The sequence below is a fragment of the Miniopterus natalensis genome, chromosome 18, assembly GCF_054644295.1.
Source record: "Miniopterus natalensis isolate mMinNat1 chromosome 18, mMinNat1.hap1, whole genome shotgun sequence".
Lineage (NCBI taxonomy): Eukaryota > Metazoa > Chordata > Mammalia > Chiroptera > Miniopteridae > Miniopterus > Miniopterus natalensis.
Window position 1 is genome coordinate 41,391,761 of NC_142098.1, and position 27,966 is coordinate 41,419,726.

General features: G+C 59.9%; 2 protein-coding genes across 3 annotated transcripts; one reads left to right on the top strand and one right to left on the bottom strand.

The window, feature by feature from the left end:
• The first annotated feature begins 8,937 nt into the window (after positions 1-8,937).
• On the top strand, positions 8,938-12,223 carry LOC107538048 (BOLA class I histocompatibility antigen, alpha chain BL3-7-like). Of its 2 annotated transcripts, none has more exons than XM_087826981.1 (7): positions 8,938-9,017; positions 9,114-9,398; positions 9,641-9,916; positions 10,508-10,783; positions 10,907-11,011; positions 11,441-11,473; positions 11,609-11,794. In XM_087826981.1, exons 1-7 carry the CDS (start codon positions 8,954-8,956, stop codon positions 11,728-11,730), a joined length of 1,161 nt encoding a protein of 386 aa, XP_087683107.1. In that variant the 5' UTR covers positions 8,938-8,953; the 3' UTR covers positions 11,731-11,794. The 2 variants fall into 2 exon arrangements, with proteins under 2 accessions (XP_087683107.1, XP_087683106.1); XM_087826980.1 differs by adding an exon at positions 11,808-12,223 and having other exon boundaries at positions 8,954-9,398; positions 11,609-11,656.
• Positions 12,224-17,752: 5,529 nt separating this feature from the next.
• On the bottom strand, positions 17,753-25,352 carry LOC107528775 (NACHT, LRR and PYD domains-containing protein 8-like). Its single transcript, XM_087827077.1, has 10 exons — positions 25,028-25,352; positions 23,649-23,754; positions 22,946-23,066; positions 22,770-22,838; positions 22,215-22,332; positions 21,926-22,107; positions 21,718-21,860; positions 21,200-21,370; positions 19,575-19,745; positions 17,753-17,927 (listed from the first exon to the last, which is right to left on the bottom strand). The coding sequence occupies exons 1-10, from the start codon at positions 25,350-25,352 to the stop codon at positions 17,753-17,755; spliced, it is 1,581 nt and encodes a 526-aa protein (XP_087683203.1).
• Between the last annotated feature and the right edge of the window lie 2,614 nt (positions 25,353-27,966).

The window sequence follows — 27,966 nt, forward strand, 5'->3', positions numbered from 1 at the left end:
GCAGGTGTGTGCACTGAGCCCTGCGTCCTTCACAGCGCCCCCTGTCGGCACAGGAGGGCGCGTCCGCCCGCGAGACACGAACGCCCAGCGCGCCCCCTGCTGGGGGGCAGGGGCTGGACGGGGGCTGAAGGGCGCCCTGCGCTCTCCGCCTTCGCAGAGGGACCCGCGGCAGGTCCCACGCTGCGGCCTGGCCCTGAAGGCGGGGCCCTCCCGCCCCCGGGCGGCGCTGGTGACCCACCTGCGACTCGGTCTCCTCCCGGGCCAGCAGCGCCCTCGGGGGGGCCAGGAGCCACGGTCAGGTTAACGGATCAGCGCCGTTGACGCAGGAACCCCCGGCCCGGAGGTGTAGACGCGACCTCCGCCGCCTGGGCCTTGAGTCCGGGCCCAGCTGCGGGCTGTTTCACGCGCGGACTGGAGAGGGCGAGGCAAGCCCCTGAATGCCCCAAACAAGCACGTTTTCCTGGGAAACGGGACAGTTCGCGGTTTCCAAGGGCGGCTTTGGGCCCCGGGCTCCGGGGAGCCTCGGGGGGAGCGGGGGCTAAACAAGGGGTTTGGTCAGTGACGAGAGAGGAGGGCGGGGAACCGGCGGGGACACGCTCACCCGCGGCTCGGCTCCGGCAGGTCCCGCCAGCAGCCGCGTGGGGGCGCCTTTGGGGGCTCCGGGCCCCGACCATTGGCTGCCGCGGCGCGGGGCGGGGCGGGGCCGCCCGGGGAGCGCGGGGCAGCTGCTCCCGCACGTGCGCGGCCCCGCGCCAGCCCCGGGTGAGCGCGGCCCTCCCCCCGCGGCCCTGCCGCAAGGTGCGCGGCGCGGGCCCCGCTGGCCCGGGTCTCACCGGCATCTGTTCATCTACGGTCGTCACTTTCTCACCCTCCCCCGGGGACCTTCCTTCATCGCTTTTCAGAGCGCGGGGGGCGGGGAAGAAACACGATGGGAGAGAAGCACGGACGCGAGGGCGACCCGTCCATTGGTTGCCTCCTGCGCTCGCCGGGAATGAACCGAGCGCGGGGACCCAGGAGCGGCCGCGCCGCTGACTCTCACGCAGAACCGCGGGCGCGCGGGGCGGCCCAGGCCCGGGTGCGGGTGCAGGAGGGGGACGCCCGGGGCGGGGCGGCGGGGGCGCCGGGATGGGCGCCTTCGCCCCGGCCCGCGAGTAGGACCTGCGCCCCTGGCGGGCGACCCGCGGGCGCCGGATGGGGGGACCCGGGGCCCCTGCGCCGCCGCTGCGCCCCCCGGAGGCTCGGGCTCCCCGTCTGCGCCTCGGTCTGGGCGTCAGGGACAGCGTCCTGCAGGTCTCGCCCCTGCCCCTGTGACAGTGCCCCTCCTGTCCCCATCGTTTCCCCAGCTGCCTCCGGTCCCACCAGGAGCACAGGCAGGACCTGTGATGACTCAGTGAAAGAGCTGATGGGATGCACCCCCAGCGCCAAGCCCAGCCACCTGGGGCCTGCAGAGCTAACTGGCCTGCCCTGCCCGTAGCTCAGCTGCTTAGAGCTCGCCCAGATCCCCAAGGTTGCAGGTTCCATCCCCGGTCAGGGCACGTACAAGAATCACCCAATGAATGAAGAAATCAGTGGAGCAACAGATGGAAGTCTCTCTGTCCCTCTGTCTCCCTGTCTGTCTCTCCGTGTGTGTGTGTGTGTGTGTGTGTGTCTGTCTCAGCACTGGGAACCTGAAATGGGAATCTCGCTCTGAAATATCACCCTGGTAGGACACCAGGGGCAAAGAGCTAGACCACATCCAAGGTGGGAACATTAAAAAAAAGAAGGAATTTCTTTCACCCATTCTTGGGCCTGGTCACCAAGAACCCCCTTGAGCCAATGGGCAGGGAGCAACTCACTGCCAACCCTATGGCCCTATAGCCTGTTCCTTCCCAGTTCCAGCTGCCCCTCGGGAAGACCCAGCTGGAAGACCCGGGCAGTGAGTCAGCAGGTCTTGCCCCTCAGTCCCCCTTTTACCCATTTACCTGCTTTGTCACTCTAAGTCTTCCCTTGCTCCCCTCTGTCCCGGCTCCTTTCTTGACCATCCAGAGAGGAGTCCTCATGTCCTTAATCATGGCCCTGATTTTGGCTTTTTAACACGTTAAATTTCAGTTGAAAGACTATTGCCATGATGGTGTTCACCCTCCCGGTCTTGGGATGCTCTATCCAAGTGCCGAGGCTCGGCCCTGGCTGGGTAGCTGGTTGGGTTAGAGCATCGTCCCAATCAGCCAAGGTTGTGGGTTCGATCCCTGGCCAGGGCATGTAGAAGAATCACCCAATGAAAGCATAAAGAAGTGGAACAGCAAATCTCTCTCTCTCTCAAATCAATTTAAAATTAAAAAAAAAATAGCCCTGGCCGAGTGGGTCAGTTGGTTGGAGCATCGTTTTGTGCACCAAAAGGCTGTGGGTTTGCTTTCTGGTCAGGGCAAGTGCTTAGATCGCGGGTTCCATCCTGGTTGGGTACGTACGGGAGGCAACCGAACCATGTGTCTCTCTCACATGGGTGTTTTGCTCCCCACCCCGTTTCCTTCCTCTCTCTCTAAAAAATAAATAAAAAGAATCAATAAATATCCACAGGTGAGAATAAAAAAAGAAATAAATAAAAAGGACCATGGCTCTACCCCTCGCTCGGTCAGGCCGGTCTGCCTCCACTTAGTTGGTTCTTTCCTCCTCTAACCCGTGGACCAGATGAACTGTTGTGCTTGTAAGTTCAGCTCAGCCTGTAGCCCGTGAGAAGGGTGGGGGACCTGGATACACAGAAGGACATTAATGTGAGAGAGGAGTCATGGGGATGGGAGGACATGGACCTTAGGGATGAGCTGCGTGTGTTTTTCTTAAATTAGATTCTCACCCTGCTTTAGCTGCATTCTGCTCACTTTGACATGTAGCTTTAACTATTCAGCTCAATCAATGTCCAACCACTATGCTGTTCACCTGAAACTAACAAAATAATGTTCAACGGCAGCCGCAATTGAAACATGAAAAAAGAAAAAAAATGTAAAACGTAAATATTCAGTTCAAAGTTTTATCTCCACTACTTTCCCCTTGTCTGTAGGTTGCTAATTATCTCCGCCTAACCTGAGATGGACCCACGCGAACAGTTTTCTAGGGCGGCTAGCGCTGGGCGCCTGAGACCACAGACATGTTCTGTCTCCCAGTCCTGGAGGCCGCAGGTCCAAGGCCAAGGAGCCGGCAGGTTCCATTCCTCCGAGGGCTGTGCGCACCATCCTGTTCCACAGCGGGTGCCAGTGTTTCAGGTGTTGGCTCCGCAATGCCTTCTCCCTGCCCCTACTTTTTAAATATATAAGCTTTTCTTTAACCCTCCCGTGAGAATATGCAGAGAGAGAGGAAGGGAGAGAGAGAGACATTGATGTGAGAGAGAAATATCGATTAGTGGCCTCCCATATGCGCCCCAAGCGGGGATCGACCCCCCAACCTAGGCATGTGTCCTGACTGGGATTCGGACCCACAGCCCTTTGGTGTGCGGGCTAAATGTACCGCATCTAACACTGGATGCTTTTTCATAAGGTGTCTCTGCCAGGCAGCATCAGAGTTGGGGGAGAGGTAATTCTTTGGGGGATTATTTCTGACTCACCTGGAGTTTTGTTCACAGGCCCTTGTTCTCGGGACCGTTTCAATGAGAAGGTGAGAACACATGAGTCTGGTCTCAGGAGCCTCCTGCCCTCACCCCATCACCCCAAAGCTAGCAAGATGCTCACAACACAAGGACTTAGTTACCTCAGTCAGCTGACTTGTCTTATTTGTGTATTGAATTTATTGGGGTGACCTTGGCTGAGAAATTCCTGCAGGTGTCAGGTGTGCGACTGCACAGTGGTGTCGTCTGCATAACGTGCTGTGTGTTCACCACCCCAAGTCAGGGCTCCTTCCACCGCCATCGGCCCTCCTGCCCTCTCCTGCTCCCCCCACCCCCCTGCCCTCCGTGGATTTTTTGGTGACTTGGAACTGCTCTGAACTGGACACAGGTTTCACACAGGCCTTGCTCCCGGCAATTCTCTCACTGAGGACTGATCTCCCTGAGGCTCCGGGTCCCAGCCCACGCCAGGCCCCCACCCGGGGTTCCAGTGCAGGAGAGGAGGCCCCACCCCTTGGGGCTGTAAAATACTGGGGGGGGGTCTGAGTGAGACCGAGGCCGCTGCAGGCCCAGGTGCTCCTCTTAAAGGGCCAGGGCACAGGCTGGGTCAGACCCCCCTCTGAGCCCCAGGCCTGGGCAGCAGCTTGAAAGGAGCCAGGGCCCCAGGGAGGGCTGACGCCTCTGGCATCAGGTCAAGAGCTGGGCTGGGGTGGGGCCGCGGTCTCCAGGCAGAAGTGCCGGCTGAGGCCCGGGTCCCTTTGCTGAGCCCTCCCCACAGTCAGCACCCAGGCTCCACCTGAGTCTCCAGCCACCTGGCTCCCACTATCTGCCCCACCCTAGGGATTCCCTGAGGCCTGGCCACCCTAGGGATTCCCTGAGGCCCTGCCCACCCTAGGGATTCCCTGAGGCCCTGCCCACCCTAGGGATTCCCTGAGGCCCTGCCCACCCTAGGGATTCCCTGAGGCCCTGCCCACCCTAGGGATTCCCTGAGGCCCTGCCCACCCTAGGGATTCCCTGAGGCCCTGCCCCACCCTAGGGATTCCCTGAGGCCCTGCCCCACCCAGGTTTTGGGCCAGCCCTTGCTGTTTCCATCCGTGTAGTTTATTTTCACACAAACGCCCTGTATTGACTCAGGCTGTGAACTTTCCTAAAATCTCTCCACCCAGCAGCATCTGGCCTCCCCATGCCCTCCACCTGCAGCTCCGTGGCCCCAGGCCCGGCACTCAGGCAGGCAGCCTTGGTTCACAGGTTGGCCTCTCCCAGGCACCTCCAAGTCAGGCACAAGTCACAGCCACCTGCAGGTCACTCTGTTGCTCGTGACAGGTGGCCCGGGTAGGGCACAGTGGGGGCTGACCTTGGCCTGCACTTCCCAAGGGGTCCCAGAGGCAGTGGACCAGGGGGACAGCTTCAGACCACAGCAAAGCACGGCCCAGACAACCCACAATGGACACACTCCAGGGGCAGACTCAGCAGGACCAGGGCCTCCAGGGTGGTCACAGCCAGGCCTCACAGCTCCTCAGCCTGGCTGGGGACAGTCCTCCATGGCTAACAAAAATCATTCCTCAGCTTCAACGGGGGGGGGGGCACACAGCCCACAGGGGTGCCCCTGGAATGCCCAGGTTGGGGGACCAGGGAGGCGTCAGCGCTGGGCCCTCAGGACACTCCTACATAGGGCCACTCTGCCGAGACCAGGACGCAGCAGCTCTACCTACCCCACAGAAGCAAACACAGGGCAACGGCCAGAACCAGGAGACAAAGAAACAGGTCCAAGTGCAAGGAGAGCACCAACCTCCCAGAAAATAACTAAACGGATGGAGACCAGCAATCGCCCGGGCGCAGAGGTCAGAACACTGGTTATGAAAATGCTCAGAGGTCTGAGGGGAGAGAAGAGCTTTGTGTGAACTTCAGCAAAGAGACGGGAACATGAAACAGTGAGAAATGACCAACAGTAACTGGGACGGAGGATCCCTCACGGGGACCACGGGAGAGCAGCCACAGCGCAGGACCCAGCCAGCACGGGGAAGGCGAGGGAGCAGAGCACAGTCAGAGCGGCACAAAGAAAACAGGGCCAAAAACAGCCACAGAACCCGGCGCCTCGGGACGGCGCCAAGGGAACCGGCATTCGCATCACCTGGGCGAGGGGCTGGGCGGGAGGAGAGAGCAGGGGAGTCACACCCAACGTGGCAAAGTAACGATGGGAAACTCCCCAACCTGGTCAGGGAAAGGGACGCCCAGGGCCCGGGACTGCAGAGACCCAACGGAGGAACCGCAGAGGTGCACAGCAAGACACGGCATCGCTGAAATGCAAAGGCCAAAGACAGAGCATCTCAGAAGCACCGGGACAGACGCAGTTAGTTACCTACAAAGGGCTCCCGTAAGACTGTCAGCTGTCTCTCAACAGAAACTTTTCAGGCCAAAAGAGACTGGAAAGAAACATTCAAAGTGGTGAAAAGCCAGGACCTACGACCAAGGTTGCTCTACCCAGCAAATCCATCATTTTTAAATGAAGAACAGAAAAGGGGCTTCCCAGTCAAGAAAAGCTAAAGGAGTTCACCGCCACCCCCCAAATTACTAGAAATGTCAAAGGGTCTTCTTTAAGGCAAAAAATAAAAAATACAAACAATAAAACGGCAATAAACACGAATCTATCAAAATTACTTTATGCCCGGCCGGGCATGGCTCAGCGGTTGAGCGTCACCCTGGGATCCAGGAGGTTGCTGTTCAATTCCCGGTCAGGGCACAAGCCTGGGTTGCGGGCTCCATCCCCAGTCGGCATGCAGGAGGCAGCTGATCAATGACTCATCATTGATGTTTCCAGCTCTCTCTCTCTTTCCCTCTCCCTTCCTCTATCTGAAATCAATAAAGATATATTTTTTGAAAATTACTTTAAAAGACACACATAGACTGATAGGAAAGGAAAAAGGTGTTTCATGAAAATGGAGACAAAAGACAAACAAGGAAATCTCGGGTAGCAATTCTTATAGCAGACAGCACAGACCTTCAGACGAAGGCCCTACAACGGGAGACAGAGAAGGACCCAGCAATTCTGCTCCTGGGCACTTGTCTGAAGAAGCCCCAACAGCAGTGGGAGAGACACAGGCACCCACGTGCTCACTGCGGCATCATCTTCAGGAGCAAGATATGGAGCCACCTAAGTGTCCTCCAGTAGGTTCCTGGAATTAGAAGAAGTGCTGGGCTCTGGCCAGTGTGGTCAGAGCTTCAGCCCCCCCTGGGAAGGGTTGAGGGTTGGAGTCCTGGCCAAGGACAAGTCCCTGGGCTGCAGGTTACCCCCCCACCCCACCTCCTGGCTGGGACTCCTGGGGGGGGAACCAATTGAGGGGGCTCTCTCCCAGGGATGTGTCTCAGGCTCCTCTCTCTCTCCCCAACCCTCCCTTCCACTCTCCCTAAAATCCGTGGAAAACACCCTGGGGTGTGGACTGTAAGAAAAAGAACTGGGAAGATGTGCTCTGGGATGTGACTCAGCCACACAGGGACAGGCTCTTGCCGTCGGCAACAACCCGGATGGGCCCTAAGGGTGCTGTGCTGAGTGAAATAAGTCAGACACAGAAAGACCAATGCCAGGTGACGTCACTTACATGTGGGTCTGAAAACAAAACAAAACCATCCCACCAGCAGAACAGAAACAGGCCCATGGGCACAGAGAACATTTTGACAGTTGCCAGAGGGAGCAGGGCTGGGGGACGGGGCGAGAAAGGTGAAGGGATCCCGCAGCTCAAGCTGGTGGCTTCAGTGTAGGCACCAGGGTGTCCAGTGCAGCCCAGGAACAGGGTCAATAACGTAACAGCTGCATGGGAGGTCACCGGGCACTGGGCTCACCAGGGCCACCACTTTGTAAGTGACGTAAATGTCTAATCACAGGGCTGCACACCTGAAACCAACGTAATATTGCACATCAACTACAATTGAACAATAAAATATAGTTTTCAGGGGAGATATTTTCATATAGATCTTGAATTCATTATGCAGATGGATTAATTTCTTAACTGTCCTTAATAAAAATGAAGAAAAAAGTCTCATATGACGACCTGGGAAGTCCACAAAACCTCTTCTGCTACCTTCCAGAGGATTATGTGCCAGGAAACTGCTTTGTGGGAGCGGAGCCGGCCTCTTTTTGGGGGATACCCTGTTTGCACAGAAACTGCCGTTACTGAGATTAGGAGGATTGACGCCCACGTTCTCAACAAGAACCTGAGCTTCTACCTCAGGAAAAATGAACCGACCGTTGGTGAAAGACAGTCCTGGTTTCCTGATAAAATGTAAACTCTCAAGAGGAAACCAGGGCTTTGGAAAACTCGGGCCCCACCACGTGCTCTACACAGCGCCCCAGTTCTGAGACTTTTCTAGTGGGATCTGCGGTGATATTAACAGACGGGAGTGTTTGGTGACATGTATTAAATGCGTCCCCACAGGAAGACCCCCCAACTCAGAGAAACAACGCCCCCCTTTCAATGCCCTCGTGAGCACCAGAGCCCCTCGCAGGACAGCCCGAGGCTTTCAACACAGCCGGGCAGGACACACTCAGTCCTGTGCCAGCTTTCACTGTGCAGAGCATTTCAGGACGTGCCAGTTGTGTGGTTCCAGTGGACGATCAAAGACGAGTGTCAACAATGACCCGAAAGGTTATGAAAATGCTCCCTCTCCATGGTCCCTGAAGCTGTGCATATTTAACCCCGCAACCCAATTAGGAGAGTAAATGCACAGACAAATATGAACCCTGTGGACTGCTAGTGACGGGACCAGGCCGAGACCCGCAAGGATGTGAAACGGGAGCAGGTCCCGTCCTGTCACCTCCGCGTTCATCTGGGAAACAGTCATTTTTCATGAAAACATGATTTCTGCCAACACGTCATAGGTTATTAATGTTCAAACTGAGTTAATAATTGTTCAGACTGTTTGATGCCTGTGTGGCCAGAGTGACAGCTGTCACCCCATAAACAGCATTACTTTGGGGTCCCCCCTCATTTGTAAGACGGGACAGAGGTGCCGAACCCAGAACCTGGGGAGTCGCTGAGAACACAGCCCCTGGGCCGGGACTCGGGGAGACGGGGTGACCAGCGCGCCCCCTGCGGGAGGGTCAGGGCTCGGCCCCGGGCCCCCAGGCCTGGCTCTCAGGTCTCAGCCCGAGGGCGGAGTCTGGGGCGCGGGGCTCAGGGCTGGGGAGTCCCCAGCTCCCCGGTTTCACTTCCCTTCTCCCAACCTGTGTGGGGGCCTCCTGCCCGGATACTCATGACGTAAGAACACTTCTCACTCCCATTGGCTGTGAGGATCCTGGACCCGCCAATCAGCGTCACCGCACGTCCTGGTTCTAATGTGCTGCTGACCCGCCCCGACTCATATCCGCCCCGAACTCGGAGGATTCGTGTCATGGGGTCCCCACCCCTCCTCCTGCTGCTCGCGGGGGCCCTGGTCCTGACCCGCACCCGGGCCGGTGAGTGCGGGGTCGGAGGGCGCGGCCTGTGCGGGGAGGAGCGCGGGACCCGGAAGCGCGTGTCCAGCGGCCCCCCGTCTCCCGTGTCCCCCCCAGGCCCCCACTCCCTGAGATATTTCCGCACCGCCGTGTCCCGGCCCGACCGCGGGGAGCCCCGCTTCCTCACCGTGGGCTACGTGGACGACACGCAGTTCATGAGTTTCGACAGCGACGCTGCGAATCCGAGGAAGGAGCCGCGGGCGCCGTGGATGGAGCAGCCGTGGGTGGAGCAGGAGATGCCGGGGTATTGGGACCGTGAGACGCAGATCTGCAAGGAACATGCACAGAATTTCCGAGTGGACCTGAAGACCGCCCTCGGCTACTACAACCAGAGCGAGGACGGTGAGCCCCGCGGCCGCCCCGTCACCACCCCCATCCCCACGGACGGGCCGGGTCGCCCCGAGTGTCGGGGTCCGAGCTTCACCCCGAGGCTGCGGAACCGCCCTGCCCCCCACCCGGGAGGGGCCCGCGGGGACTTTGACCCGGTTTCACTTTCAGTTGAGCTTCAGTCCCCGCGGGCGGGGCGGGGGCGGGTGACCCGGGGGCGGGGCGAGTGGGCGGGGCTGACCCGGGGGCGGGGTCAGGGTCTCACACCTTCCAGAACATGTACGGCTGTGACCTGGGACCCGACGGGCGCCTCCTCCGCGGCTACAGTCAGTTCGCCTACGACGGCGCCGACTACCTCGCCCTGAACGAGGACCTGCGCTCCTGGACCGCGGCCGACACGGCGGCTCAGATCACCCGGCGCAAGTGGGAGGCGGCGGGTGAGACGGAGGGATGGAGGAACTACCTGGAGGGCCGGTGCGTGGAGTGGCTGCGCCTTTACCTGGAGAAGGGGAAGGAGACCCTGCTGCGCACAGGTACAGGGCCCGCGGCGCCCTCCTCTCCCTCGGGTGGGGCTCCTGCGAGGAGACGGGAAATGGGGTCCGTGTCAGACACCCCTGCTTGAGGTGCAAGGATGGAGTCCCCGGGACTTTGAGGTCAGGGACCAGAGAGGGACCCCCACCCACCTCTCAGGGACAGTTAGGGTGCAGTCTCCGGGGGTGCAGGGGAGACCACCCCTGAAACAGGCGCTCAGCGGTTCCCATGGACCCTGCGGTGGCTCTGGGCCCCAGGGGGCCTTTCTCTCGGGCCTGTTCCCTGCCCCACACCCCCTGTCTGAGGTCTGAGCCCCGCTGCTCTGAGTCCTTGGCCTCCCCCCAGGTGAGGACCAGAAATGCCTTTTCTGCCCCCAGAGACCTGCCTCCCTCCCGCCCTGGGCTGTGCTGCTCTGACCCTGGAAGTTCCTAAGAGACCAATAGGCCATCCCCCTGCCTCTGTCCAGGCTGGTGTCTGGGTTGTGTCCCTTCCCCACCCCAGTGTCCTGTCCCTTCTCAGGATGGACACCTGAGCCCTGCTGGAGGGTCCCATGGTGGAAGCAAAGGTCCTGAATCCTCTCCCCCTTCCCTCAGACCCTCCAAAGACACACGTGACCCGCCACCCCATCTCTGAGCATGAGGTCACCCTGAGGTGCTGGGCCCTGGGCTTCTACCCTGCGGACATCAGCCTGACCTGGCAGCGAGACGGGCAGGACCAGACCCAGGACATGGAGTTTGTGGAGACCAGGCCCGCGGGGGACGGGACCTTCCAGAAGTGGGCGTCCCTGGGGGTGCCCCCTGGAGAGGAGCAGAGATACACCTGTGTTGTGCAGCACGAGGGGCTGCTGGAGCCCCAGAGCCTGAGATGGGGTGAGGAGGGGACGTGGGCACAGAGCCTCTTCCCAGGGAAGCAGGGGCCTCTGGGGGCTCCAGGGGGCTCAGGGCTGAGGCCTGGGGGTCAGGGCATCACCTTCCCTTCCCCTCTCTTCCCAGAGCCTCCCTCTCAGACCCCCTTCATCATCATGGGCGCTGTTGTTGGCCTGGTTGTCCTCGGAGCTGTGGTGGCTGGAGCTGTGATGTGGGCGAGGAGGCGCTCAGGTGGGGAAGGGGGGGTGTGAATTTCGTGTCCCCCTGGGGTGTCAATACAAGTAGACGTGTGTCCTGCTTCATTCATGGGAAGCACCATCCCCAGGCCTGGGATTGCCAGTGCGAGGTCTGTGTGCTGACTTCCTGTTTAGTGAGGCAGGTGTGACACTGAGGGACACATGTGTCACTTGATGGTCCTAGTGATGGGGACCCACCCCCAGCAGTCCCAGGTCAGAGGGCAGGTCCCTGGTGAGAACAGACCTGCAGGAGGGAGGTGGGTCCAGTCCCTGCACATGCACTTTCCTCAGATTTCCTGACCCTGCCCTGGGTCTGTACAGACACAGGGTTCTGGGAACTTCTCTGGGCCCAGGACTAGGCTCCTTTAGGACCTCATGGCCCTGCCCCCTCCCTGGTCTCTCACAGGATGTTTCCTTCCCACAGGTGGGAAAGGAGGGAGCTACGCTCAGGCTGCCAGTGAGTATGGAGGGGGTGCCCCCTGAGACCCTGGGACAGTGCAGATGGGAGCCCATGGGGACCCCGCCACCCCATAGTCCCTCCTTCAGTCTCCTGTCCTGGGTCCCTGACCATGTCCTGCTGTGTCCACCCCAGGCAGTGACAGCGCCCAGGGCTCTGATGTGTCTCTCTCGGCTTCTAAAGGTGAGACCCTGAATGGGGAGGGTTTGGGGCAGAGGGGACGGGACTGGGTTATGGGGACTCTGTGGACATTGTGAGCATGAAGTGGACCTTTGAGAATGTGACCAGTTAGAGCCATTGCCCTGAACTTGTTCCTGATGGTTTCCTTCCACAGCGTGAGGCAGCTGCCTGTGGGGACTGAGTGATGGAAGATCTGTTCAGGCTCCCACCTGGTGACTCAGGAAGCTCAGATTGGGAGGCTGTCCCAGCCCTGCCCCCAGGTCCCCTCCCCACACTTCCCTGTCCAGCAGAGGCGGGGCTGCCCCCCCCTACCCCCACTCTACTTCCATTGCACTGATGTGCAGCTTCTTACTCCTGTATTGAAATGAGACCCCTCCCGGCCTGTGTGGCTCAGTGGTTGAATGTCTCGCATCCACCAGGAGGTCTCTGGTTGATTCTCAGTCGGGCACATGCCCAGGGTGTTGGCTGGATCCCCAGTTGGGGGCAGGCAGGACGCAGCCAATCAATGTTTCTCTCTCATCGATGTTTCTGTCTCTCCCTGTCCCTTCCTCCATGAAATCCGTACAAACATTAAAGAAATGTAAGAAACAGGCTCTGGCTATGACTTTGTTTGTTGACTTCTTGCCATGAGGGCTGATGGGTAATTAGAGGAGAGGGTCCTAAAGTCTGAGAGGAAATACAGGGGAGCCCCTAGGACTTTCCAGAAGCCCTGTGTGTGCTGTGCTGAGCCTGGGCAGGGGGACGGGAGAGGCTGTGAGGACCGAGTGTGGTCAGGGCCTGTGCCCAGTGGGTGCCCAGGGCCTCGTGGGTTTTGACGTGGTCACTGCCCGGCTGGGTCACCTCTCTGGGGCTTTGACCTTGTGCCTTCAGGGACCCTTGTCCCACCAGGACCTGTGGTCACAGAGACTCACACATCCCAGGCCCTGTCACTCGTCCTGGTGAAGCTCATCTCCAGGACCCTGGACAGTGAGGTGGGAGGGGCCTGGTCAGCCTGGACTCAGGCCTGGGACCCCCTCAGCCCCATCTTCTGGGTGTTTGTTGTTTCTCTTTTCTGTAGAGATTCCGCCTGTGACTGTGTGAGTTTTGGTCTCACTCTCCTGGTGGCTCCCTCCCCTCTGACAGCAACAGGGTCGCTTCCCTGTCATTGTCCACAAGGCCCCAGGTCCCTGCACCGTGAGTCTGGTGTTTGGGGATGGATTTTCAGGCCCATCCTGCTCCCTCCTCCTTCCAGGGCCTGGAAGTTCCTCACTCCGACCCAGCTTGGTCTTCCTGGGACCAGCCCCCTCCTGAAGCTTCCAGGCCCCTCAGCCAGGAGCCATCTCAGTAGCATCCCAGAGTCACCTGTCCCTCGGGAGACGCCTGGCTTCTGCTGCTCTGCGCGGCGGAGGCCGGTGGGCACGCGCTGGGCACTGACCCGCGTGGGGTCGCCCGACCCGAGGTTCCCGGCGCCTCCCTGTGCCCGGGGCCCTGAGGACGGGAGGACGCGGGTGGTTCCCCGGGGTCCGAGCTGGGCGCGGGGTGCCCCGAGAGGGGCTGCTCGGCGCCAGCAGGAGGCTCTGCTCGCCCCGGGCCCCGGGCTCCAGACGCGGCGCAGGGTTGGGCGACGCCTTAGGCTTCTGCCGGGAGCGAGGAGCAGAGCCCCGCGGGCGGCCCGACGGTGCGGTCGGCACCTCGCGGAACAAGGACCTTCCCCGCCTCCGCCGGCCTCGGGCGCTGCGGCGGCGCCGCCCCGCTGGTCCCGGGCGCCCGACGCTCCGACCCTGGGCGCGGACGCAGGACCCCCCGGAACAGAGCCTCGGGGGGACCGGCCGCGAGGCCTCGGGAAGCACTGACCGGCCGCCTCTGAGCGCGCCCCGGACCAGCCCGCAAACGCGCGGGGCTCCCGCGTCCTGGCCGCTCCCGGGGCTCCCGCTCGTCCGGCCGACTTTCCCCGAGAACCTCGGGCGGGGACCGCGGGGACCCACAGCCGGGGTTTCTGTTTCTGACCCAGGGACTGTCCCCCCGCCGGGGCAGCAAGGCCGGCCCCTCGCGCCCCCACCCCGCCTCCCGTCCCCCAGGCCCCCCCCAGCTTGACCGGGACTTGGCCGCAGGGCGCGGGCTCCGCTCGCCCCGACGCCCTCAGGCGCCACGGGATCCACGGGGGCCTCCCACGGCCCCGGGTTCACCCGGGGAGCGCTTCAGCCCCGGCTCCTGAGCCCTCCCGTCCCGTCGCGTCGCGTCCCCGGGGCGTCTGCGCCCGAGCCAGGCCGTCCTGTCTCCTTGAGGATTTGTTTAGGGCCCGGCCGGCGGGCTCAGCGGCTGAGCCTCACCCAGGACCCAGGAGATCGGGGTTCGATTCCCGGTCGGGGTCCCCCCGGGCCTGCGGGAGGCAGCCGGTCACTGACTCCTCACTGACGTTTCTCCCTCGCCCTTCCTCTCTGAAGTCAGTAAGGACATATTTTTTAAAGTTTATTTAAGAGAGAAACACCGGTTTGCTGTTCGCCTTGTCGGGGCGTCACTGGCGGGCTCCCGTCTGCGTCCCGCGCGGGCATCCAGCCCACAGCCTGGCGCTCCCGGGACAGCGCTCCGCCCGCCGGGTCCCCGGGCTCGGCGCGCTCGGAAGGCCCCGTGCAACTCGCGTCACCACCGGCAGGGCGCGCTGTCCTCAGCCCGACGCCGGCTTCCTCGTCGCTTCAGGAAGGGGTGTCTGCTGGGGCGTTTGGGGAGCACGTCACTGGCGGGGTCTCTGGCTTCGCCGGGCCCACCTCCGAGCCCGCTGACCGCAGCCAGGCCCCGGGGCCGCGGCGCCTCCTTCGGGGCGGGGTCACCTTACGGAGGCATCGCCCTCGATGGGCTGCGGCTGTGAGACCCTGGAGAGGGGATTAGAGCAAAGTCCCCGCAGAGCAGAGCGGCTTCCCGCGGCCTTTCTCCGGGGCCCGCAGGGGGTGGGGCTCACCTGAAACCACTGCAGAGAACACTGAGTATTCACTGGAAACAAAAGTTAGAAATATATACATTTAAAAAGCTGCCCGGCCAGAAGAAACCCTGACCGCTTTGTCCCCCTAAAAGCAGGAATAAACCTTCATGTGACAGCCCGTCCCTCTGAAAGAAGCTAAATGTCTGGGGGAGGAACCGAGCAGGGCAGCGGGCCTTCTCCCCTCCCCGAGGCCGCTGCGCCTCCTTGGACGCGCCCCTTTCCACGCCGATGCACCAGCCCACGGGAGAATAACCGGCCCCCAGAACGTTTCCAAATTGCATTCGTGCACGAGTTTAATGAAATTCTCCAAAAGGTGAGGCAGACGGCCCCCGGGCGACCTTAAGGTGACTATCCGAAGACGTCGGAGCTGGACTTGGCCCCGGGCGGGACCCTCCCCGCGTGGTCACCGCAGCTCAGTGACTAATTCCCGTCTCACCCGTGACCTTTACTGTCTCCCAGGGGCCCGTTGGGGGCCACGCCCGACGCCACTTTCCCCGAACTGAGCTGAGCGGTTCCAGACCCAGAACGGCCCACAGAACGTGCCACGTTCCCCACTTCCCATCAGGGGAAATGTCCGGGGGCCACGGGCCAATCCCCCGGCCCTGCCCTGGTGGCGCCCTCAGCACCCCGGTCCTGTATGATCCTGAGGACGTCCTGGGCCTGGTCCACCTGCGGGCCCTCCAGCCTGCTCGTCATGTCCGCTGCGGAACCCGGCTTCCTCTCCCTGTGGGTACAGAAGCGGGTTCTGTTTACTTATTTATGTTGCTAGTCTTCGCCTGAGGATATCTTTTCCACTGATTTTCTCAGAGAGAGCAGAAGGGAGGGAGGGGGAGAGAGAGAGAAACATCGATGCGAGAGAGAGAAACCTGGGTGGGTTGCCTCCCACACACGCCCCAACGGGGGCCGGGGACTGAACCTGCAACCCAGGTACGTGCCCTTGACCTGGAATCGAACCCATGACCACCCGGTGTGCAGGGTGATGCCCTAACCAGGTTCTTGTCCATCCTGGAAGAGTAGGCGAAATCTCTAGGACAGACCCCGCTGGCCTGTCCCACGGAGAGACCGAGACCCGTGGCGATGCTCTCGGGAGCTCGGGGTGGAGTCCAAGTGCCTCGGTTCCTCCGCTTAGCGGGTGTGGTAGGCAGCCCTCCAGTGACCCCAAGGTCCTTCCTCCCTGCACAGCTCTCATGTGGTCCCCTCCCGTGCTGACCCACAGGCTAGGGCAGAAGTGATGGCAGGTCACCTTCGGGGTGCAGCAAGGAAGGACTGGCCTGGTTTGGGGCTCTCTCCCCCCCCCAATCTCTCTCTGAAAAGCAGCAGAGGAAGTATCTTGGGTGAGGATTTTTCAAAAAGGAGAGAAAATGAAGAAAAGAGACAATTTATAATCAGCCCAGAGAAGCCAGGCCCACGTTCCAATGACACACAAGCGGGGCCGCGGGTTTGCTGAGCCGGGGAGAGAAGGTTCTAAAGCCCCAGGAAAGGAGGAGAGAGTGAGCAGCCTCCCGACGCCACCCGAGGCCCGGGCCCGCGGGGGCTTACAGAAGGACCCTCCTGCTCGCGTCCTCGGCGGGGAGGCCTGCGAGGTCTGGCGCAGGAGCTGCGTGGCCCCGAGCCCGATGCTGTTCCCGCTCAGGTCCAGGTGCCTCAGGCCCTGGTGTCTGAGGCACAGGGAGGCCAGGGCCTGGCAGCAGGCGCAGGTCAGCAGGCACCCTCCAGCCTGCAGGGCAGACGGGCCGCAGGGAGTCATCAGGCCACGTCTGGAGCCCGGCCAGGACCGTGCCCATGCCCGGGCCCACCCGCGGCGGGATCAGGTCGCTCCCCACAAATACGTGTTGAGTACCCACCACGCGTGGGCTTCCCTTGCGATTTGGATCATTATTCAGAGTGGGCTGAGCAACTTCTAACCCTGAGACGGCCTGAGCCACGTATCTCATTCAGAAACAGCGCTTCCCTGGCCCGGCGGCTCAGGTGGTTGGAGGGTCCGCCTGTGAACGCACAAAGAAGTGAAGCAACGGATCAGTGTTTCTCTCTCAAATCGATAAATTAAAAAAAAAAAACTTAAAAAAAAAATTGAGCGCTCATTCAGAAAATACTTACTCGGCGCCACCTGAGTTCTGGGCACCACACCAGGCGTGTTGACAACAGTGAGGCCGTCCCACCACCACCCGTTTCCCGGGCCTCATGGTTGACGGGGGGGGGGGGGGGGGGGGGGGGGGGGGGGGGGGGGGGAGGGTAGGAAACCAAATAAACATATTCTGTCCACCTTCAACAGCACACAGCTACATCTTTCTCCAGCAAATGGGTTTATCTGGGGACAATAAAGACTTGTCATTAGGCGGGTAAAGGAGAGGTGATGCGGATCCACAGCGGAACGTCACTCGGCCATCAAACGGATAAAACGTCACCGTGTGCCACACCAGGGGTGGACCTCGAGGGCACTGTGCTGAGTGAAATGAGTCAGACAGGGAAAGACAACTGTCATATGATCTCACTTACGTGTGGAACCTAAAGAACAAAATAACCGAAGACACAAAACAGAAACAGACCCCCAGACACAGAGAACAGACTGATGGCTGCCGGCGGGGAGACGGGTTTGGGGCCGAGTGAAGAAGTGAAGGGGTTCAGATGTACCAATTGGTAGGTACAGTCACAGAGAATATAGTCGATAATATTGAAATAACTGTGTATGGTGGATGCTGGAAATACCGGGAGGATCACTTTGTAAGTTATATAAACAGCTAACCACTACGCTGCACACCTGCAACTAATATAAAATGATAGTCAGTGTCAACTGCAATTGGAAAAAAAATTAAATTATGCAAAAAAATGGAGTGTTGACATCAGCTGGTATTCGACTCGGCCCCAGCAAAGAGGCCCTGCCATTCGGGAGAGCGTGGCGGGACCTTGAGGGCATGACACTAGGTGAGTCACCAGACCCAGAAAGACAAACTGCAAGAACTTGCATTTCTAACAACGTCCTGACGATGTTCCTCGTGGGAGGGCCACGCTTTCTGAACCCCCCCAGCCCTCCACCCGAACGCAGGGAAAACCCAGCAACGGGCGAAGTCCTCCCCACGCTCTGTCCTGGGAGAGCTTACACACGCCGGTCCTGGTCTCACGGAGGAAGTGGGGTGGGGGGTCACTCACTCAAGAACCTGTAGTCCGGAGTCCGAGCCCTTCATGGCCTCACAGAGCAGGGTAAGCCCCTCATCCTTCAGGCTGTTAAAACCAAGGTCCAGGCTTCTCGGGCTTTTCCTCTGGACAAGAGCGTGGGCCATCTCCTGGCAGCAGCCGGAGGTCAGGGAGCAGTTTCTCAGGCTGCAGAGAAAACACAACCACAAACCCCGCGATGGGACGTCTTTCCTGCCTCGCTTGTGTGTGTGTCTAACAGCTTTGGTGAGATACAACCAACGCCCCACACAAGCCACCCACTTGAAGCGCACGAGCGTTGGTTTTCATCAACAGGATGAAAAGGGAGCCCACCGTAGGGAGAACATATTCGCCAAGGACGCATCTGATATACAGAGAACTCATACAACTCAACACCAGCAAGACAAACAACCCAATTTAAAAATGGGCAGAGGACCTGAATGGACGCTTCTCCAAAGAGCACATGCAGATGCCAACGGACATATGAAAAGATGCTCAGTGTCGCTAATCATCAGAGATGCAAATGAAAAGCACAAGGAGGTGTCTCCTCACACCCGTCAGGATGGCTCCATCAACAAGTCCACAAACGACACGTGCTGGGGAGGGTGTGGGGACGGGGACCCTGGGGCCCGGCTGGTGGGAATGCAGAGGGGGCAGCCGCTGTGGAAAACAGTGTGGAGGGTCCTCAAAAAATTAAAAATGGAGCTGCCTTTTGACCCAGCGGCTCCACTCCTAGGAATGTATCCTAAGAAACCTGAACACTAATCAGGAAGAACGTCTGCACCCCACGATCATTACTCATGATCATTGGCCGGCTCCGGACACGTGATATAAAAGGACTCATAGACCACGTGGCCTCCGTGTCCGGCTTCTTCCACGGGCCACACTATTTTCAAGATTCAGGCACACTGGAGCACTCATCAGCACTCTGTTCCTTTTCACGACTGAATAATATTCCACCTTCTTCGTCCACCCACCGGCCGATGGACACTGGGGTTGTTTCCACGCTTGGGCTGTTATGACTAATACGGCCGGGAACAGCTGTGTGCAGGTTCCTGTACAGACGGAGGTTTTTATTTCTCTTGCGAGTGTCCCAAGGAGTGGAGCTGCTGGCTCCTACACGGTGCCTTTTGCCTTTTCAGGAGCCACCAGACCGTTTTCCAAAGCAGCTGCACCGTTTCCCGCTTCTTTTGGGGACAGTGTCCGTGGGTTGAGGGGGTGTTTCCTAACACGTCTGCATTTCTGGATTTATGAGCCAGCAATTTCCTTTATGGTTTAAGACAGTCTGAGTTTACGGTCTGTTAATAATGATAATTATATTATTAATAAGAAAAGCCCCCTGACACCTGAGGGAGATTGTTTAAAGAATTCCTGCCCTCGCCCTGGCTGGCTTAGCTCAGTGTTTAGCGCGTCGGCCCACGGACCAAAGGGTCCTGGGTTCGAGAGTGGCCAAGGGTGCGTACCTCGGTGGCAGGCTGGATCCCGGCCCTGATTGGGGAGCGTGGGGGGGCCAATGAATTGATGTGTCTCTCTCACATCGATGTTTCTCTCTCTCTCCCTCCCACTCTCTCTGAGAAACAACAGAGAAATATCCTCCGGGGAGGGTTAAAAAAAAAATTCCTGCCCTGGCCAGTGTGGCTCAGTTGGTTGGAACATATCCCCGGGCACAGAGAGGTGGCTGGTCCAAGTCTGGGTCGGGGCGCATGGGCTCCCTGTCCGGGCGCCTGCAGGTGGGCTGGGTCCCCGCAGGGGGCTATTGCCGTCTTGTGGACCAGCCTCCATGCCCGTGGCCAAGAGGGGGGCCCCGGGACTCACACCCGCCGCTGCAGGGGGCACCTCGCTCGGGGCCAGGCTCCCCAGAGCTCTTTTGCCACTCGGTCCCCCCGGGTGCTGCCGGCCAGGCTCAGGTGCGTCAGCCTCTTGTTAGTCCTGAGGAGGTGGACAAGGCTTCGGTAGGAGAGCAGCGTGAAGTCACAGTCCTCCAGCCTGTGGACGGACGCGCAGACTTTTCAAAAATCTCTCTTTTTAAACCCCTTTGCCCTCCTCTTGGGGGTTTCATTTGGATAAATCGAGTCATTTTTACTTAACGGCTCTTCGTTAAGTCATTTCTCGAAGCTACATGCTATCATGTTTATCGTAGTCTGTCATCATTACTGTATTTTATTACTTAAGACGTTATCGGTTAATATTCATAGTATTGATACGAAATAGCAATATCATTCTTTTTAACAAGTGCTCAGTGTGGGATCTTTATCTTTTTTATCAGCATTTACCCCCCCACCCCCCCCCCGCCCCTCCCCGGCAATCGCCACACTGACCTGCGTCCGTGAGATTCTTGTTCTATTTCTGCCCAACCCCTCCAGCCCAGCGCCCGCCCCCGCAGCTGTCAGCCGCTCTCTGTCTGCGAGTCTGTCCACTTGGCCTGTGGGCTCCGCTTGCTCAGTAGATCCCACACCGGCGTGAGGTCGCGGGGTCCCCGCTCTCCCTGCCCCACGCTCCCCGGGCCCCTCGGTGCTGGGCTCAGGGTAAGGCGCTGACAGCCCAGCAGCAGTCCCTGCGACGCACCCGCAGCTTCGCCCCCGCATGCCCTCTCCCGCCTCTGCTCGCTTCATTGGCCCGTCTCTGATGGCTGCAACCACAGGCTCCGGTCTGCCCGTGGCACACGCATCCCCGTCCCGCCTCTGTCCCATCCCTGCGCTCATGTTACCGAACCGGCAGCGGCAAGGAACACGCTCCCGACAGCCTCTCCCGCTGGGCCGACAGGAAACAGGCCCGCGGTCCCCAGGGCGCCTTCCGCAGCATCACCGTCTGCAGGTGGCCGTTACGTTGCAGATCCTTGGCTCATTCAAACCGACTTCCAGGGCTGACCGAGCAGTTTCCCAGCCTGGGGCACCCCACAGAACACCAGCCTCAGCGCCCCGGGAAAACAGCGCCCGCAGAACCACACGCACCTTGGGAAACCTGTCGGTCTCGGCGTCCCGACCAGTGATCGGTGGAAAGCGTGCAGGCTTGGAGGTCACCGGCTGCTCTCACGGGGAGCCCGGGCGCCGTTCAGCCCTCGAATTTCGGCTGCTTTTTTAATTTTTATTTTTTAAAATATGTCTTTATTGGTTTCAGAGAGAGGAAGGGAGAGGGAGCGAGATGGAAACATCAATGATGCCTCATTGATCAGCTGCCTCCTGCGTGCCCCCTGCTGGGGATCCACCCGCATCCCTGGCCTGTGCCCCGACCTGAGCCAAACCGGCCGCCCTTGGTGAACCGGGCGTCTCTCCAGCCCACTGGGCCGCCCGGCCAGGGCGCTGTAGGAGGTAACTACGTGCAGTGATGGATGTTAATGGAACTTACTGTGTGCCCTTTGGGGCGGCACCGATGGGCCTAGAGGGCTTCCTGCTCAGCGAGACGCGTCAGACAGAGCGGCCCCCGGGTCCCGGGACGCTCACCTCAGTTTGCGCAGTTTGCAGTGCGGATGTTTCAGCGCCAAGGGGAGGACCCGTGTGGCGTCAGGCTCCATCACGCTGTCGGTCACGGCCAGGGACTCCAGCCCCTCGTGGAACGTGAACATGGAGCAAAGCTCTTGCCACCAGCGGAAACGCCGACTGATGCCGTCTGGTCTGTGTGCAGAACGGGATCCCCAGCCCGAGGTTACACAGGAGAAAACCCCGGGCTGGCCGTCCCCACCCTGGTCACGATCGCAGGCCCCTTGATGAGTCCAGTAAGACTCCCCCATAAAAAAAAAGCCCAGACGAGCCATCATGAGGTTTCTCGCTCATTACAGGGAGACCACGGCCTCAGGCGAGGACGCCTGCGTTTTCCCGGGGAGACCACGGCCGCCCCGACCCCTAGCCCTACACGCCCAGGACAGGTGGGCAAGGCCCCCGGGTAAGGTAGACGGGGAGCGAGGGAGGGTTCAGAGCGCTCACACGTCCTTGGTGATGGTCAAGGTCACGGTCAGCTCCACCTCCCGCAAGTGTGGACAGTGGGTGAGGCAGAGGGCGGACAGCTGCAGTCCCCGTCCCTGCCGATGACCAGAGCGGCCCTGTGGCGCCCCGGCAGCAGCTGCCGCAGGAAGGCCTCCTCCCGGGTCTCGAGCAGGCAGAAGGGCTGCGGGACCCGGGGTGTGCGGTGGGCGGCCTGCGGCCCTGCCACGGGGCCCCCAGTTTGGGCACCTCCTCCTTATTCCCCGAGGACAGCTTGTGCCCGAGCCACCGCTCCCCGGCCTTGGCGCAGGTCTCGTTGGACAGGCCGAAGAGGAAGAGCGCCACGTGCGCCAGGGGGCCCCCCTCTTCCCGGGCTCGGCCGCCAGGCGCAGCAGCCGGGCCCTGTCCAGCACCTGGAAGCCGGGGACCCTCTGCGGGAGGCGGACGGTGTACACCAGGGCGGCGAAAACTCCTGGGAGCTCAGGAGGGTGAAGGCACACAGGTCCTCCTGCCCCCGACCCTGGGAGAATATTCTCGCCCAGGAGAGCGGCCACGGCCGCCCCGTCCAGCTGGGTCAGCTCGAGGTCCGTCTTCCCAAACACCCACGGCTCCTTCCACATCCCTCTCGCCGCCAGGTAACACGGGCCGGCAGGTATCTAGGGTGACGGTTGCCGTGAGGCCGTCCGAAGGCCACGTACAGGTGCTGGACGAAGGCGGCCGTGGCGTTGGGGTGGGCGTGAGGGAGGGGCCCCTCCCCATCTGGCCTTTCAGGCACGAGCACACCAGCCAGCAGGCCACAGGCGCTGGCACCTGGAGAAGAGGACCGTGTTCCCCGCGGCGTCGCTCAAGGCTTCCTCCGCCTGCCCTGGCTGCTGAAGTGCCTCCTGAAGCACTGGGCTCTCTCGGAGGCGGTGAGCCCCGTGACGGTCACGACGGACGGACGCCTCAGGACGGACTGGAGGACCCTCCGGGAAGAGAACCGCAGGAGGGTCAGCAGCGAGGCCTCGGGGAGCATTTTTCCGCCCAGCAGACTGGCCAGGAGGGCAGGCGCCAGCAGCTTCTGGCTCGTCCTCGCTCAGATCCCCGGTCGCACCCTGAGGCTCAGCGCCAGCTCCTGGGAGCCGTCGAGGACGAGCAGCAGCTGTTCGGGCTGGGACATCACCTGGGAGACGAGACCCCGAAACCCGGGCGACCGGCTGACACCAGTTCACAGAGGCTCTGCGGCTGGGCCCAGGCCACCCCGACAGTGGACGCGGAAAGCGTACCGACCTGGTGGGGGGAGAACTCCTTTCCTGCCCACTCCGACATCAGCTTGTGGGCCAGGGCGGTTTTCCCCACCCCGGTGGCCCCCTGGACGACGACCGTCTTGGGTGGTCGGCCTTGAGGTCTCCTGGGAAGAAACAGGCAGTGAAGGAGCCGCTGGTGCCGGGGGAGGTCTTGGTGGAAGAAGTCTGCTTGGTTCCTGGGCCATGGGGTCCTGTCCACCACGGCGGAATAGTGGCCCCTCCCGGGCAGTCGGTAGCCCCGCACGTCATCTAGGTGAGCGGGACGGGAGGGACAGAGCCAGCTCCGTCAGTGCACCGAGGCCGAACCGAGCAGCAAGACCAGCCTTGGGGCCGACAGCAAGCCCCACGATGTTTCCGTGGAAGGCCCACTTCTCCCGAGGGCGGGGCTCAGTTGAGAACCGTGAGTGGGCCCGGCGGGGAGGGCTCAGCGGCTGAGCCTCGACCTAGGACCCAGGAGATTGGGGTTCGATTCCCGGTCAGGGCATGTGCTGGGGCTGTGGGCTCCGCCCCAGCAGGGGGGTGCGGGGGGCAGCCGGTCGACGTTTCGCTCTCTCCCTCTCCCTTCCTCTCTCTAAATCAATAAAATATATATATATATATATATATATATATATGAAGAGAGGCCAAATCACAACCCACCCCGCCTTAGGAACCGAGCTTCTCTGCCCAGCCCATCGCCCGCTCACCTCCAGGGCTGGTCACCACCCCGGCACCTCCCAGATTCTTCTTCCTCCGAGTCCACTTGTGCCCCTCCTGGGCCCAGGTCCTCCGGCTCCACGTTGGGCAGCACGTCTGGAAGAGACGAGGAACGAGGCTGTGCCGTGGGAACGGGGAGACGGGCACCGGGAGCGCGCGTGGGCTCCTCCAGGGCGGCAGCTCAGGGAGGAGGCCGTTCCCTGGACTCCACCAGGATGCCAGGGAGGAAACGCTGCTGTTTCCTGATGGGCTGAGAGGTGCTCGGGGACTCAGCAGCTCATCGCCCGGGCCGGGCCTGCGGCTCACTGGGGGAGCAGAGCCTCCTGCGCCGAGGCCGCCGCCTGCTTCCCAGGCTCCTTCCCAGCAGGGGGCGTGGGAGGCAGCCCAGCAGTGCCTCTCTCATCCGCGTTTCTCTCCCTCTCTCGCTCAAAATAAAGTGTGGTCTGCCCGGGGGGTGTGTGAAGTTTGGCTTTCTGTACTTTGAAGACGTGTTATGGACAGAGAAGTTTACGATTTCAATCCTGCCCCTGGGACTGACCCCCTTTATCATGATAAAATGACCCTTTTTAGCCTTAAATATTAGGCTGCTGACCTCACGGTAGCTCCAGCAGCTCTCTTGTGTTTTGTGACTTCATAGCGTCTCTTTCTACCGTTTTCCAACTTCTCGGTTTCTTTGTCTCTTTGTGTTCATCTCTCTCATTATTATTATTTTTGGTTAATCCTCACTTGAGGATGTTTTTCCATTGATTTTGAGAGAGAGTGGAAGGAGTGGGGGGGTAGAGAGAGAGAGAAAGATCGATGTGAGAGAGACACATCAATTGGTTGCCTCCCCCATGCACCCCAACCAGGGCTGGGGATCGAACCTGCAACCCAGGTACGTGCCCTTGATCGGGCATCGAACCCGAGACCCTTTGGTGCGCAAGCCGACGCTCTAACCGCTGAGCCACGCGGGCCAGGGAAGGGTTTTTTTCCTTTAAATATGCTAATAGGCCCTGCTGGGCGTGGCTCAGCACTTAAGCGTAGACCTAGGATCCAGGCGATCAGGGTTCGATTCCCAGTCAGGGCACATGCCCGGGTCGTGGGCTGCAGCCGATCAATGATTCTCTCATCATTGATGTTTCTAGCTCTCTCTCTCCCTCTCCTTTCCTCTCTCTGAAATCAATAAAGATATATTTTAAATTAAAAAAAATAAAAAGAAAAATAAATAAAAAAATATGCTAATAGGATAGCCTTGGCCTTTTGGGGTCAGAGGCGCCCTCTCACTCCACTATCTCCGGCTTGTTCAGGTGGCCAGTACGGGCGTCCAGGAAAGCGCTTGGCTCTTCAGCACCCAAGCCCATCACCGCATGGCACCCAGACTATCACCCACCTTGTAGCTCCCTCTGCACCCGGAGGCACAGTTGGGTCCCGTCCATCTTCGCGAAGATGCCGTGGGCCACATCCCAAGCGAGCCGGCGGGGGAAGCGCTCGGTCAAGAGGTGGGCCACCTCCCCCCACCTGGCTGCCTTCACCTGGTCCCAGGTGATCCGGGCGGAGCCGGGTCTGGGGGTCTCAGCCACTAAGAGCTGCTTGAACCTCTCTAGCTCCTGCTGGCTGAGGTAGAGCAAGTACAGCATGACCCCGTTCTTGAACGGCCAGGTCGAGGACAAGGGTTCCAAGGACGAGGCGGAGCAGGAGGAGGAGCCGGAGTCCATGCTCAGTCGCTTATCTTCCCACCAGTCCCAGGGCCTCAGTCCCCCTGGTACAAACAGCCAGTCGGGAAAGAGCAGACGAGGCCTGTGGGGACGAGAAATCATGAGAAATGAATGCCCACCACCAACAAACTCACAGATACCACGTGCTGGGAGGCCCGGAGAAAGGGGAGCCCCGGTGCCCTGCTGGAGGGGTGCAGCCTGGCGCGGCCACCGTGGGAAACAGTATGAAGGGTCCTCAAAAAACTAAAAATGGAGCTGCCTTCTGACCCAGTGATCCCACTTCTAGGAATGTATCCTGAGAATCCCGAAACACTAATCACTAAGAATATATGCAGCCCTGTGTTCATAGCAGCCCAATTTACAACAGCTAAGGTCTGGAAAGAGCCCGAGTGCCCATCCGCAGATGAGTGGGTAAAGCACCTGTGGGACATTCGGCCCGTGGAATACTACGCAGCTGTGAAAAGGAAGGATCCCTTACTCTTTGGGGCAGTGTGGATGGACCTGGAGAGGATTATGCTGAGCGAAATAAGCCAGGCAGAGAAAGACTAGTATCCCAGGATCTCACTCATATGTGGAATCTAATAAACCAAATAAACTGATGAACAAAATAGCCCTGGAAACATGGAGCAGACTGACAGAGGTCAGGGAGGGCAGGGAACTGCCTGAAAGGAGGTGAAGGGATGAGCCAAAGGACAGACACGCACAGCCCGTGGGCACACACAACAGTGTGGTGACGGCCGGAGCGCAGGGGGAGGTTGGGTGGAGGTGGGAATGGGCAGGAAATTGGGGAACGGTTGTAATAATCTCAACAATAAAAGTAAAATAAAAAAGAGGAAGGAACTCTTGCTGTTTGCAACATACATTAAGTCATCCCTTTGTACACCCAGAAAACCATGTTGCTCAACCTAAACAGGTATGATTTTTATTTGTCCATCGTGGCTCTGTGAACATGGAAAAATTATTTAAAGTTTCTCTAATTTTTCAAATTTTTTATTTTTAGAGGAAGGAAGGGGGGTGGGGAGAGAGAGAGTGAGCGTGTCCGATGCCCAAGCTCGTAAGCCACGCGGCTGAACTAAGACTTTCCTTTTCTTTTTATTTTTTAAAGTATGTTTTTATTTATTTCAGGGAGGAAGAGGGGGAGAGAGAGAGAAACATCAGCGATGAGAGACTGACCGGCGGCCTCCTGCGCCCCGACTGGGGGTCTGGCTGGGCATCGAACCAGCGCCTCTCGGGCCACAGGCGACGCTCAGCGACCGAGCCCCGCGGGCGTGAGGATTGTCACCAGCGGAACAGGCTGGTCCTTGAAAAGGTGAACTTCTAGCCTTTGCGTGTTTGTCATGGGCTAATTAGACACTTGGTGAGCTCAAGGGTCTTTTACTGTAACTGTCGGAAAGGAGGGAAAAACCCAAAGAAACAATAAAAGCCCCGCTCACCCCTGAAGGGAATCGGGCTTCCCGGCTCCTTCCTGCTAAAAACACCTCCCAGAGCAGGAGGAAGAGGCGCTGGGCCGGCCCTGCCCGACCCTGATATACGGCCGGGGCCTCCTGTCCGCAGGGGCTGGGGCGGGTCCCGCAGGTGCCGCGGGTCTGGGAGGGAGGCGGGTCCCGCAGGTGCCGCGGGTCTGGGAGGGAGGCGGGTCCCGCAGGTGCTGCGGGTCTGGGAAGCGAAGCCCTCGCTGCCTTTTAGATCCGGGAGGTGGCGGGTCTGCAGAGCTCCCCGGCTCCTAGCTCCCCCAATGCTCGCTTTCCACTTGGAAGCATCGAGAGCAACCCCCCCATCGTCTTACTCCCCTGTCCCATCTCCCCCACTTGCAGGCTCACTCCACTGAGCAAACGGGGGGCCTCCGGGTCACCAGGACCCAACGTGGGGCCCAAAGCAACAGGCCTGTGAAAGGGAGAGGAGAGATGGGGCGTGTGGGACACACACGCACACGCACACGCAATCCTAGGAGCTTTTCCTGTTTGGGGGGTTATGCAAGATGCAAACAAGGACCCAGACAGCTTTCCCTGCCCCTTCCCGATTCTTTATTTATTTTTATCTTTTCAGTTCTCAGCCGAGGATATATTGTCCATTGCTTTTCGGAGAGTGGGAGGGAGGGAGGGAGGCAGGGAGAGAACATCCATGTGAGGGACACACCAACTGGTTGCCTCCCGCGCTGACCCCGAGCCTGCGACCGAGGTGGGTGGGCTCGGACAGAATCGAACCAGGGGCCCTTCAGCCTGGGGCCGCCCCGCTGACCACTGAGAAACCGGCCGGGGCTCCAGTCCTTTAACTAACTAATGACTGAGAGAAGGAACCCGGTCCTGTGTCTCCCATCGAAGCCGCGGCTCGGCATCGACACATCCAGGGATCCTGGTGACCAGAGAACACAAGTCTCTTGAGCAGTGAGAGTGGACTGTACTCACTGCTGCGGGTTAGTTAATCCCAGGTGACACACGACCTTGTACTGGTTTCAGGTGTGCAGCAGAGTGACCGGACAACCCTGCACGTCATGAAGGGACCCCTTGATCGTCCCCGTGCCCACCGACACCACACGTAGTGATGACACTGTTATGGACCAGGTTCCTTGGAAAGCAGCATGGAGGCTCCTCAAAAAAAAAAAACAAAAAAAATT

What these genes read in the sequence shown, in the direction of transcription:
- LOC107538048 (XM_087826980.1), top strand. Translation starts at nt 8,954, where the DNA reads ATGGGGTCCCCACCCCTCCTCCTGCTGCTCGCGGGGGCCCTGGTCCTG. An exon ending in GCCCCAGAGCCTGAGATGGG is followed by an intron (nt 10,784 to 10,906) that starts GTGAGGAGGGGA and finishes CTCTCTTCCCAG; the next exon opens with AGCCTCCCTCTCAGACCCCC. An exon ending in GTGGGCGAGGAGGCGCTCAG is followed by an intron (nt 11,012 to 11,440) that starts GTGGGGAAGGGG and finishes TCCTTCCCACAG; the next exon opens with GTGGGAAAGGAGGGAGCTAC.
- LOC107528775 (XM_087827077.1), bottom strand. Translation starts at nt 25,352, where the DNA reads ATGGACTCCGGCTCCTCCTCCTGCTCCGCCTCGTCCTTGGAACCCTTG. An exon ending in GGTGGTGACCAGCCCTGGAG is followed by an intron (nt 23,067 to 23,648) that starts GTGAGCGGGCGA and finishes GTTTCTTCCCAG; the next exon opens with GAGACCTCAAGGCCGACCAC. An exon ending in GGCCGTGGCCGCTCTCCTGG is followed by an intron (nt 22,108 to 22,214) that starts GCGAGAATATTC and finishes CGCCTCCCGCAG; the next exon opens with AGGGTCCCCGGCTTCCAGGT.